A 13,983-nucleotide genomic window follows, 5' to 3' on the forward strand; every position below is an offset into this window, starting at 1 on the left:
ATCACTTCGAGAAATGAGATTGAATCTGAACTGAAGAAGAGATTACGGGCAGGAAATGCATGCTACTTCTCACTGAATAGATTACTTTCATCACGGATATTGTCTAGGAATTTAAAGATTAGAATATACAAAACTATTATTCTACCAGTTATGCTGGATGGGTGTGAGACTTGGTCTCTCACTGTGCAAAATGAAAAGTCATTTCGAGTATTTGAACACAAAATTTTGAGGAAAATTTTCAGAGCAAAAAGGGATGACATTAGCAGAGAGTGGTAAAAACTGCATAACAAAGAGGTTCATGAACTCTATTCAAGCCCTGACATAATCAGTATTATTAAATCACGTAGGCTGAGATGGGCGGGTCACGTAGCTCGAATGGATGAGGGCAGGGCAGCGTGCAGAGTACTGGTGGGGCACTTAGAGGGATAGGGCACTTAGAGGGAAAACGACCTGTGGGGAGACCGAGGCGTAGATGGGAGGACAATGTGAAGGCTGATTTGAGGACCCTAGGTATTGAAGGTGAATGGAAGGAAATAGCCCAAGGCAGGGACAGATGGCGAAAATACGTTGCTGCGGTAATAGACTCTCGAATCCAGTATGACCAGTGAGAGAGAGAGAGAGAGAGAGAGAGAGAGAGAGAGAGAGAGTGTGTGTGTGTGTGTATTATTTTCTATATACTTAAATAATCTGACAATATCATAAAAAGGTCAGAATTCTACTCATGGATGTTGTGTTGCAGACAGGCACAACAAAAAGACTGCTAAACAAATGGGCTTTCATGTCTCTGGCCACTGAGTTCCTTGCAGTCCGGCCTCAATGGCCATAGACAGTGGCCATGTGAACGAGTAGTACTTGTGTGAATGTGTGTGTTTTTTGTCTACTTCAAGAAGGCCCTTTAGCTGAAAGCTCATATGTTTAGTGTTCTTTTTGTTGTTCCTGAGCACTCTGCAGCTGTTTACTGTGATGTACGGGAGTTTGATCGCTGAGTGCCTCTAGGCTCAGGATACAAGATGACTTAGACAAAAGTTGTAGTTGGTAATATAAATGGCAGATAGCTCTAAATGTACAAAAATATAAGTTAATATAATAGAGGGAAACATTCCACGTGGGAAAAATATATCTAAAAACAAAGATGATGTAACTTACCAAATGAAAGTGTTGGCATGTTGATAGACACACAAACAAACACCAACACACACACAAAATTCAAACTTTGCTCCGTCAGGAAAGAGGGAAGGAGAGGGAAAGACGAAAGGATGTTGGTTGTAAGGGAGAGGGTAAGGAGTCATTCCAATCCCGGGAGCAGAAAGACTTATCTTAGGGAGAAAAAAGGACAGGTATACACTCGCGCACACACACACACACATATCCATCCGCACATATACAGACACAAGCAGACATTTGTAAAGGCAAAGAGTTTGGGCAGAGATGTCAGTCGAGGCGGAAGTACAAAGGCAAAGATGTTGTTGAATGACAGGTGAGGTATGAGCGGCGGCAACTTGAAATTAGCGAAGGTTGAGGCCTGTTGGGTAACGGGAATAGAGGATATACTGAAGGGCAAGTTCCCATCTCCGGAGTTCTGACAGGTTGGTGTTAGTGGGAAGTATCCAGATAACCCGGACGGTGTAACACTGTGCCAAGATGTGCTGGCCGTGCACCAAGGCATGTTTAGCCACAGGGTGATCCTCATTACCAACAAACACTGTCTGCCTGTGTCTGTTCATGCGAATGGACAGTTTGTTGCTGGTCATTACCACATAGAAAGCTTCACAGTGTAGGCAGGTCAGTTGGTAAACCACGTGGGTGCTTTCACACGTGGCTCTGCCTTTGATCGTGTACACCTTCCGGGCTACAGGACTGGAGTAGGTGGTTGTGGGAGGATGCACGGGACAGGTTTTACACCGGGGGCAGTTACAAAGGTAGGAGTCAGAGGGTAGGGAAGGTGGTTTTGGGATTCCATAGGGATGAACCAAGAGGTTATGAAGGTTAGGTGGACAGCGGAAAGACACTCTTGGTGGAGTGGGGAGGATTTCATGAAGGATGGATCTCATTTCAGGGCAGGATTTGAGAAATTCGTATCCCTGCTGGAGAGCCACATTGAGAGTCTGATCCAGTCCTGGAATGTATCCTGTCACAAGTGGTGCACTTTTGGGGTCCTTCTGTGGGAGGTTCTGGGTCTGAGGGGATGAGGAAATGGCTCTGGTAATTTGCTTCTGTACCAGGTCGGGAGGATAGTTGCAGGATGCGAAAGCTGTTTTTGGTTATAGAGAGGATATAAAATGTAGACTGCCAATGGCAAGGAAAGCGTTTCTGAAGAAGAGAAATTTGTTAACATCGAGTATAGATTTAAGTGTTACGAAGTCGTTTCTGAAAGTATTTGTATGGAGTGTAGCCATGTATGGAAGTGAAACATGGAAGATAAATAGTTTGGACAAGAAGAGAATAGAAGCTTACGAAATGTGGTGCTACAGAAAAATGCTGAAGATTGGATGGGTAGATCACATAACTAATGAGGAGGTTCTGAATAGGATGGGGTAGAAGAGGAGTTTGTGGCACACTTGACTAGAAGAAGGGATCGGTTGGTAGGACATGTTCTGAGGCATCAAGGAATCACCAATTTAGTATTGGAGGGCAGTGTGGAGGGTAAAAATCATAGAGGGAGACCAAGAGATGAATATACTAAGCAGATTCAGAAGGATGTAGTCTGCAGTACGTACTGGGAGATGAAGAAGCTTGCACAGGATAGAATAGCATGGAGAGCTGCATCAAACCAGTCTCAGGACTGAAGACCACAACAACAACAACAACAACAACATATGCCACAATAAAGAACCAAACACAAGACAATATATAAACGTGCATTCAGAATAACCTTAGGAGTGACAGTTCGGAAGTAGCACAGGTGAGCGCAGCACAGAGTTGCCAAGTCCCACACGGAACTTATGCGTAATCTCATGTTTTATTCAGCTCACTCACACACGCTAACTATTAGATCTTGAAATGTGGAGCCAACTAATTTCTTGTGAAATAATTTTGCTATGGGATGGTTCTTTTTTTTTTTTTTTTTTAATGTTCATGTAGGCAATAAAAGAAACAACATTCCAACGACATTATCAAATTTTCGACAAGTGAGAAAGTTTTTTGTTATTGAAGTTAGGTGTACACATTATGCGAATGAAATGTCAAGAAACATCAAATTTTCATCTATTTCACACCTTAGCTGTGTCGAAGATCTCTAGCGTGAGACACAGGACTGTAAATAATATGACATTGTCTGCTGACTTACAGTACCAGCAGCGTTAGGTAACAGATTTCTATATTTGTATTTGTAAAGGCCTGATATGTTTCTGATATGTATCCTTATTTCCAACACAACAAAAAATAAAATAATGCTTGTTTGGTATCTTAAATTGGGCAACATCTATTGTGAGAAACAAAAACAATACAAAAACTGCAAACATATTGCAGACATTATATTGTATACTGTAATATGTATGCACAAATTGAATTCTAGAAATGTACTTTCTTTGGAATTAATATTTGATAATGCAGTCATATTAAAATTTCAAAAGTTAGTGTGAATTAATTTTGTTATGCCAGTACTTTACAAGTGCAAACTGCGCACTCCAAACGTGTATCTGAATCCGTTTGTGCTGCATCTATATGTGGATAATGGTAAAACTCCACTGACATCACTCTCGTTGCTATTGCAGACACTTGAAGTTTCGCGGTCACTATTGTCATTTAAAGAGATAATCATCTCTCCCACTGAAGTCTCCAAAACACCTTTGTCCTGCTATGCTCTTTCCATAATGTTGTGTGAGTGACAGCTTTCTTCTAGTCTTCAGAGGTAACGTGAGTAATAGCTTCTTTAGTGCATGCTTCTACTGTGGAAAGCGTACATTTTTGGTTGTTCCTGGCAATGTAACCTTCAATTTGGGCCCATATCAACTCTATTGGTTTGAAGTGGCAGTGGTACCGTGGCAGCCTGATGATTGTATGCCCTTATTTTTTTGCCAGTTCGTCAATTTCATATTTTGGAAATTGCGGTTTATGGAAATTTATTTTTTTGATAATCTCGACCTTCTTAAGGTCATCAGATACATTTACGTTATGACACTCAAGCCAATTAATCATTTCCTCCTTTTGCTTTGCCATGGTAAGTGCTTTATCAACAACTGAATGATACGGAGCATTGTCTGGAACAATTGTGGACAGTTTATCTAGATTGGGTATTAGAGCTTCTATGAACCACTTTGTGAATGTAATGTGGTTCATATCTTCATGATAATCTCCTGTCTTCTCCGATTTAAAGAGAAGGAGACAGTTTGGTACAAAACCTTGCGAGGCGCCTGCATGCAGTAGAATCAATCTACCCCCCTTACCTGACGGCATCTGCATTGTTCCTTTAATCGTGTTGTCTGTCCACCCCTGATTAACTACATGACCAGAATTAACCCACGTTTCATCGAGCCAAACAACTTCATTAACATTTATACTAAATATTTGCCTTAAAAATCGGCATCACCATGCAGCAATATCCTCCCTTTCCATCAATAGCTTACGCCCACAAAATTGTCCGTAGTGAAATCTACGTTGTGCAAAACTGTGAATAATTATGTTCAACTGCCCTGAAAAAGTCCTGATTCTTTAAGTGTCACCAATAACTTTGAGACTGTGGGATGTTCCTTTCTGCTATAATAATCGTTAACATGTCGACGAACTGCATCCACTGCAAATGAATCTAAATTCTTAACACGCTTATCCATAGAACGTTTCTTGCCAGGAGTACCAAGTTTGGATAGTTCTCCAACTTCCTTTTCTGTCTCGAACAGTTCCTGCCCAATTTTTACGACAGTGTTGATATTCAGGGAGGCTGCCGTTCTATCTACTATCATGCTAACAGAGAGTAGAGGGCCACCATTAAGTTTTTCACTCTCAAAGTAAGCTCTTAATGAACAAACCATTTCTCTACACTGTTCTCGTCGTAAGCAATCCCCTGTCCACGATAACGACGTCGAACTTTTCCACTTCTAACTTTCGATGTACTTTCTTCTGACATGTTAAATAAGACACTACAAATAACTGTCACAAATGCTACGGTAACTCCGAAACTCCAACGAAACAAACACAGCGTGCAGAGATCGCACAGACTCACTCACTGCAAGTAAATGGCGGCTAAGTGGAAGTGTTGTGGACGGAGACTTGGCAACTCAGGGTGCACGTGCCAGCTGGGCTGTGGCTGCAACCTTCACGAGACTGGCTGAATCCGTGCCGTGCCTCCGCCGGCGCGGCCTTCTCTCTACCACTTCTGTCGCAGCTGTCAATACAAAAGTAATTTTGAATAGACTATAGTACTGCTACTCCAAGAAAATTTGCAGCCTGAAAAACACACGGAAAAGCTTAATATCAGGTTGGGGCCTATGTCATTGTGAATCTGGACATATGAATGTATCCTCCAAGCTGAATGATGCATTTTTAGTGTGTTTTATGAAACTCCTATGCCCTTGGAGTGACCTCTGATGTCCTTTTTCTTTTATGACAGTCATGTAAGTTCTGTTAATGTTACATGTATACGAACATACGGCCTTCCTATGTCCTACGCTCAGTAACACCTGTTTTCTAGTGCTCTGTGGCAGCAACTGAAATGAACCCATATCTAAGATGTCGGGGGGAAATATTGCAAATGGTTCGTTGGAAAATGTCGTTTTCAAAGGAAACTTCATTTTACAGAAGATGAATTATGTTACGTGTGAAACTGTGCAATGAATTTCTTAAAACACAGAGCGTTTGACTCTCGTTTAAAGGTTAACACTTCGAGTACCAGCCCAGTACGAGCCCAGAAGCCCAGACATTAAGGTCATTGTTTAAAATTTCAGTGACACATTTGTGTGTTTTGTAAAGTGTAACGCACACTAAAAAGACCAATATTACTTGTGATTTATTCATTTATTCATCCCTAGGACAATATTTCTTATAAAATAAACATGTCTCTTTACAGTATATACAGCTCCTATACTTAGTTCTACTTTTCTAATCATGTCAAGTTAAATTTCTTACACAGTACAATGTTCATGAACATTAGTCTATAGTTATTTTAAATATTCATCTACAGTGTAATAGCTATTATCTAGTAAATATTTTTTTAGCCTTTGACTAAAGGTGTGGGGATCATATACATCTTTTATTTATAGTGGTAATCTGTTGTACAATTTGATACCATGATACAATACACTATTTTGAGTTTTTGACTTGTTTCTTCAGTTTAGATGTAAACAGTGTCTGGATTTGGTTCCATGGTCTTGAATTGTGCTGTTTGTGGTTTACAGATTAATGTTTTTCCTTATATACATTACGTTTTGATAAATATATTCACATGGAACTGTCAGAATTTCTAACTTTTTGAACAACTCTTTACAGTGTGCCTTGTTACTGCTATTTGTTACTATTCGAACAGCTCTTTTCTGTATCTTGAAAATAGTTTGTATGTTTCCAGCACTTAACCCCCAAAACATTATCCCATTACTGAGGACTGAATGTATATACCCAGAGTAGGCTACCTTGAGGGATGAAATATTGCAGACTGGTGCAAGGACTCGCAGGGCGTAACATGCTGAAGACAGCCCCCTTTGCTAAAATTCTGACATGCCCTGTCCATTTTAGTGACAGTCTACATTCATCCCCAAGAATTTGCTGTCTGTTACACAACCAAGTATCTCATTGTTTACTTTCAGTGTAATGTCAATGGTTTTTTTTTATTTAGTCAGAAGTTTATACAGTTTGCTTTTTGACTTTTAGAGTTACTTTATTCTTTAGTGACAAGTTGTGGATGTCACTGAGGGCTTCATTGCATTTTTCTATTAACAGTGTTGAGCTTTTGTTTGTAATCACTACAGTGCTGTCATCAGCAAATAGTGTTCTTTCGCCATGCCTGACACTCTGTGGGATATAATTTATATATATATAAGGAAGAAGATTGGGCCCAGTACACTTCCCTGAGGGGATACCTACAGTATACTGGTCTGTGGTTTTCTACTATTTTGCACTGCAATGTTTTAGTACTGGTATTACTTTTGCTTGTTTCAGGTATTCAGCTAATTCTGAAAGATTAATTAATTATTAATGTTAGCTTTGCTTGTAGCTACACTACATCACGTGTCCTGTACTCTGAATGTTTTCTGTCATTGGCTGGCGAGATCACGTGACGTGAGCTATGATTGGCTTACAAGAGCGCATTGCAATCTCTGTTTCAATACTTCGTAAACTAACATGCTGTGTTTGGGGTGGAATTCAAATTTATACTTTCGTAATACGAAAATACGCAGCATACATGTTGCTGCCCATCAAAGATCTTCACAAAACGCGTTTCTTTTTTTTCCCATTGCCGAGTTTCATTTTCTAAAGTGCTGGGAAGTCCTGTGCTGGTGTATAAATCCTTTACCATTCAAATTATTGATATTTTTACAACTCCGAGGGAAAGAACACTGTCGCTTATTGTGGAAAAAGTGTATTTTCACCTTGGAAAACGTATATTTTCACGTGGGAAAAAGTGCGCTTTTAACGGGGGAATTTTTTTTTTTCTTCTTCCCTGCATATATTCATAGATAATGGACACATACATGGATCAAAGTAAGTAACTTCAGATCTTTTTGTAGGTACCGGTAATTCATATTTCTATATATCGTTTCGATAGCTGAACCGTTTTTTGAAAATGAGATTTCCTATTCATGACACGCTTCATTAAAGAATAAATATGCTATAAAGCATTAGTCAGTATTCCCATTACATTGGACAGATCTCTGCAGGACATTTTTGAATTCACGACACAAGTCATTCAAACAATGGAAAATCAAGGGTGGAATAGTGAGAATATTAAGAAACGGATAGATTGCTACTTGCTACATAGTAGGGATGCAGAGTCACAGATAGGCACATCAAGAAGACTGTCAAACAAGTGTGATGAAGGACTTTTTGGCCAAAAGCTAACTCGTTTGAAGCCTCTTTGTTGTGCCTATCTGCAACTCAGCATCTCCACTATATGGTGAGTAACAATCTATCCTTTTCATAATATTGTCTTACTACATGCATTTGGACATGGAAAATTTAAGATTGATGAGGTATGTTACTTCAAAATATGATCTTTTTTAACGTGTGAATAAGGTAAGTGAAATGTGCTAGCTTTTGTACATTTATGTCTGGCAACATCTATAGTTGTGTGAGTGTTTCAGCATTTCTACAGGATACACCTCCCAAGTGTTTTCAGGTTATAATGCAAGAATTTAATACTGACAACATTTTCTATACATGATTTTCATAATATTTTATCCATGATGGAATGTAACAATATTATGAGTAGGAAAGTTGCTACTCACCATATAGCTTAGATTCTGAGTCACAGCCAGGCACAACAAAAAGACTCTCATAATGTAAGCTCTTGGCCAACAAGGCGTTTTTCAAAAATGACAACACACACACACACACACACACACACACACACACACACACAAATGCATGCAAATCACACACATTACTGCAGCCTCTGGCAGCTGAAACCAAACTCAGCTTCAGCTGCCAGAGGCTGCAGTAGTGTTCGTGAGTTGCATTTGTGTGTGTGTGTGTGTGTGTGTGTGTATGTGTGTGTTTTCAACAAAGGCCTTGTTTGCCGAAAACTTATATTGTGTGAGTCTTTTTGTTGTGCCTATCTGTGACTCAGCATCTGTGCTATATGGTAAGTAGCAAATACCTCTTTCATAATATTGTTACATTCCATCATGGATTTACCATTGTTTAAATTCAAAAGTACATGCTACATGCAGTTCAGAACTTGTTAGACGTTTTCATTCAGCATATATTTAAAATATTCTGAAAATCACATATAGAAGTATTGAGCATTTTGTGGTATTTCCTGTCATATCATAATATTTTAGTTTACTTTAAAAGATGTGATTTGTACATTTAAACAACTTTAACAGCTAACAGAACTTATATGAGTCCTATTATTTGTTCTCTGATGAATTAAGTATTGGTGCATTCTCACCAAATGTGTAAGTAGTGTGTCAGTTTTTACCTTTTAGAAAACTAAACTATGACATCAACTACACACACTGACGGAAAAAAATTCAGAACAACAAAAAGAAATTAATGTAGAGTAATGAAATTTGGGAAACATTTATCTACGGAACATATGTAAGTGAATAACATTGCAAGATCTCAGGTTAACGGAAGTGCAAAACGAGCCATTGCAAATGTAAAATGCCGATACTTTATTAACTGGCGTAACTGCCAGAATGTCGAATGCAGACGTGCACGCATTCTATTGTACAAGTGCCAGATGTCAGTTCGTGGGATGGAGTTCCGTGCCTGTCGCACCTGGTCAACCAATAAAGGGACAATTAATGCTGTTTGTGGACGACACTGGAGTTGTCGTCCCACAACGTCCCGTACGTGCCCGACGAGAGACAGACCTGGCGACCGAACAGGTGAAGGCGACATGTCGACACTCTACAGAGCCTGTCAGGTTACGAGAGCAATATGCGGGTGAATGTTATTCTGTCGGAAAACACCCTCCGGAATGGTGTCCATGAATGCCGGCACAACAGGTCGAATCACCAGGCTGACGCACAAATTTGCACTCAGGCTGCACGGGTTTAACATTGAGAGTACTCCTGCTGTCATACGGACTCGCTCCACAGACCGCAACTCTAGGTGTAAGTCCAGTGGGTTCGGCATGCAGACAGGTTGGTCGGAGGCACTGAACTGGCCTCCTCCTAACCGACGCACAGCCGTCACTGGCACTGAGCCAGTAACAGCTTCCGTCAGAAAGCACAATAGACCTCCACTGTGCTCTCAAATGAGCTCTAACTTGACAGCTCGGAGCTGTGCTCGAAGTAACCAATTTGCATCAGTCCGTCGTGTCACAGTGGTGCCGACTGCTGCCCAGATTGCTGCTGCAGATGCAGTACGGTGCATCAGAGCCGTACGCTCTTTTCTCTCAGTAGTGCCACACGGCTGTCCGGGGCCCGGTCTTCTTTCTCCTTCTACCCACACATTCTATTGACCACTGCTGCCAGCAATCACGTACAGTGACTACAGTCCTACCAAGTCGTTCTGCAATATCGTGGAAGGAACATCCGGCTTCTCGTAGCCCTATTACGTGACTTTATTCGAACTCAGTGAGGTGTTTATAATGACATCTGTGTCACCTTAAAGGAATCCTTGACAAATATCAACTTGCCACATCCAATCTCAAAGGTAACTAATGCTAACTATTGTTACAGCATGTGACTAAGCAAACCTGATTTGCAGCTTCATAGTGGCTCTACTAGTGCCACCCTCGTGCAACTGGCATGAAATTTGAATAGGTATTATCTTTCAGTCGCAGAAACGTGCCTGCCGACTTTCATTTATACCGCACGACTCCTTCTCGGTGCTGCAATTTTTTTTTCGTCAGTGTATTATTTGTATTTATTTAGTTAAGAAGCGTTAAAGAAAAATTGTATGTGAGGTTGGTGGTATCTTTTTATCTGTTCTGAATTCTCTTTTTTTCTAAAAAGAAAAAGTCTGGTTTCCAACATAGATATGTAACTTCAGCAATTTCAGCCATTCAGGATATGTTCCAATGACAATTTGATGTTAAATCCTAAAATCCCTTCTTTTCTTGCTGGCACTTGTCGCTTGTTATAAAAATCAATTTCTAATTATGCTTAGGAAAGTTCTGGCAGAGCGTAAATAACTTAGGACTAAAGGAGGCCACTCACTGAATAGTAGAAGCATTGAATCACCAACATGCACACAAAAAAGAATTGGAAACTGTGTTACTTTTTGGATGAAACAGGACTTGTGCATCTACATTGTATGGGCAAAACACACAGTGCCAGGACTGCATTCCTGCAAGTGGACTGGTGTGAGGGGTTGAGTTCAGAGGGGGGTGGGGGGGGGGGGGGGGGGCGAGGCTTGAGGGAGATAGAGCAGGAAGCAGGAGGCAGCTTTGAGTAGGTGTGCAGGAGGGAGAGGGAGCAGGTGTAAGGTGTAGGAATGTGACACATGAGCACCGGAGCCAGTGATTTTGTGAGGGGTGTACGAAGGCATGGGCGGGGAAGGGATAAGAGGCCATAGAAAGAGAGGGGGAAACTGTTGGGAGAGAGTGTAGGTGCAGTGGCTTAGCAGAGACTGATGCCAGGAAAATTATGAAAGTGAAGGATGTTGCAAAAACAACGCTCATTTGCACACTTCAGAAAAGCTGGTGATGCGTTGAACGATCTATATTGCTTGAACTCGAGTGGGTCGTGTTCAGTAGTGTGTTTTGAAACCGAATAATTGACTGTGTTCTATGCTACAGCTTGACGATGGCCTTTCGTTCTGGAGAACAGGTGGCTGCTGGTTGTGCCCACATAAAATACTATGCATAAATTGCAGCACAGCTTTTATATGACAAGCCTGCTGTCACAGATGTCCCAGCCTCTAATGGGGTAGGATAAGCCCATAACAGGACTACAGCAGCATGTTACAGGTAGTCGAATTGGGCAGTTCTTGCACCAGGGTTTTCTACAGGGATGTAACCCCTGTGACAAGGGCTTAGGAATGTGTGTGGCATAGGGATGGACCAGGATATTGTGTAGGTTGAGTGGGTTGCTGAAGAGCCACTCCTACAATTTATTAGAATGTTTGGCCTCAGGGATGTAAATTCCACATAATTCTAATGTTTTACTTATATGAATATAATAGAGGGAAACATTCCACGTGGGAAAAATATATCTAAAAACAAAGATGATGTAACTTACCAAACGAAAGCGTTGGTATGTTGATAGAGACACTAACAAACACAAACACACACACAAAATGCAAGCTTTCGGAACCCACAGTTGCTTCATCAGGAAAGAGGGAAGAAGAGGGAAAGACGAAAGGATGTGGGTTTTAAGGGAGAGGGTAAGGAGTCATTCCAATCTGGGGAGCGGAAAGACTTACCTTAGGGGGAAACACACACACATATCCATCCGCACATATACAGACACAAGCAGACATATGTAAAGGCTATGTCTGCTTGTGTCTGTATATGTGTGGATGGATATATGCATGTGTGTGTGTGTGTGTGTGTGTGTGTGTGTGTGTGTGTGTGTGTGCGCACGAGTGTATATCTGCCCCTGTTTCCCCCTAAGGTAAGTCTTTCTGCTCCTAGGATTGGAATGACTCCTTACCCTCTTTCCTGATGAAGCAACCGTGGGTTGCGAAAGCTTGAATTTTGTGTGTGTGTTTGTTAGTGTCTCTCTCAACATACCAATGCTTTCGTTTGGTAAGTTATGTCATCTTTGTTTTTAGATATAATGTTTTACTTAAACACTTTGTAACTATGTCTTGCATCTGATAGGCATTGATTGTGATTTTCATGGGGATAATTATATCGTTGGAATATCTAATCAAATATATGTTTTCAGATACTGGTCAGTGTCCAGCTTCTAGCTGTATTGAATGGACAGAAAATATCTACGGTTGGGAATACCCTGGCATTGCACGAAACATTGTTTTCCTCATAGGAGGTGGTTTTATTTTCTTTACTTTGTTATTCTGCATTGAACTTGGAGCATTCAAAAGAGTGGCTTATTTTCTCAACTCAAAAGGAAAACCTAAATGGAATAGAGGTAAGTACTCACAAAGCAGTTGTTTGATGGATTTCAAAAGCATTTATCAATACTGGCAGTAAAAAATTAATAACAAATCAACATGAATAATGAACAATGTAAATATTCTCATCCTGATTTGTTGGTCCTAATTTAGATTGCTGATCCTTTATTATTATTATTATTATTATTATTATTATTATTATTTTGTGAGGGGGAGGGGTGGTGTGTAAGCACTTGCCACAAAAATTGGCAGTGGTAAATTGCAGCCGGATTCAAAGTGAATGATGTACAACAATTTTTGCAGACTATGATGAGAACATGCAGGAATGAGGGGAAAAAATAAAAAAATTTTTTTTAAAAAAATAAAAATATTGAGTGTGATGTAATATTTTGTGAATGTAATATCTTGTATTGACACCTTTTATTAACCTGACACATTCCACATCATTAAGAAGTGTCGTATTCATGATCTATGGAACAAGTACTAATGTAATCTAATCTAAAATGACATAATCTGATTCACTTTAGGTAGGAGGGTTACCTTCATATTCCCAGATATTAGTGAATTTAGCATATGTTAAAATCCAGGAATAAGTAAGAAACGCATATTTTTTTAGAATGAGATTTTCACTCTGCAGTGGAGTGTGCGCTGATATGAAACTTCCTGGCAGATTAAAACTGTGTGCCCGACCGAGACTCGAACTCGGGACCTTTGCCTTTCGCGGGCAAGTGCTCTACCAACTGAGCTACCGAAGCACGACTCACGCCCGGTACTCACAGCTTTACTTCTGCCAGTACCTCGTCTCCTACCTTCCAAACTTTACAGAAGCTCTCCTGCGAACCTTGCAGAACTAGCACTCCTGAAAGAAATGATATAGCGGAGACATGGCTTAGCCACAGCCTGGGGGATGTTTCCAGAATGAGATTTTCACTCTGCAGCGGAGTGTGCACTGATATGAAACTTCTTGGCAGATTAAAACTGTGTGCCCGACCGAGACTCGAACTCGGGACCTTTGCCTTTCGCGGGCAAGTGCTCTACTCTAGAGCACTTGCCCGCGAAAGGCAAAGGTCCCGAGTTCGAGTCTCGGTCGGGCACACAGTTTTGACCGAGACTCGAACTCGGGACCTTTGCCTTTCGCGGGCAAGTGCTCTACTCTAGAGCACTTGCCCGCGAAAGGCAAAGGTCCCGAGTTCGAGTCTCGGTCGGGCACACAGTTTTAATCTGCCAGGAAGTTGCATATTTTTTTGTTTTCTCCAAAAAAAATCCTGCCCCAAGATAAAGACCTCCAAAGATGACATTGCAAACACCATTTTGAAGATATGAATTTTGGAAAAAATTTTAAAATTCTGTATCTCTGTAACAGCT

At 40.7% G+C, this 13,983-nt stretch overlaps 1 protein-coding gene across 1 annotated transcript in view; it reads left to right on the plus strand.

Moving 5' to 3' along the window:
• Positions 1 to 13,983, plus strand: part of LOC126161297 (phospholipid-transporting ATPase ABCA3) — a 787,342-nt gene that overhangs the window by 593,012 nt on the left and 180,347 nt on the right. The window contains exon 24 of the mRNA XM_049917041.1: positions 12,432 to 12,635. Coding sequence (XP_049772998.1) covers positions 12,432 to 12,635 — 204 coding nt within the window. The remainder of the gene's footprint in view (positions 1 to 12,431; positions 12,636 to 13,983) is intronic.

The sequence above is a fragment of the Schistocerca cancellata genome, chromosome 2, assembly GCF_023864275.1.
Source record: "Schistocerca cancellata isolate TAMUIC-IGC-003103 chromosome 2, iqSchCanc2.1, whole genome shotgun sequence".
Taxonomy (NCBI): Eukaryota; Metazoa; Arthropoda; class Insecta; order Orthoptera; family Acrididae; genus Schistocerca; species Schistocerca cancellata.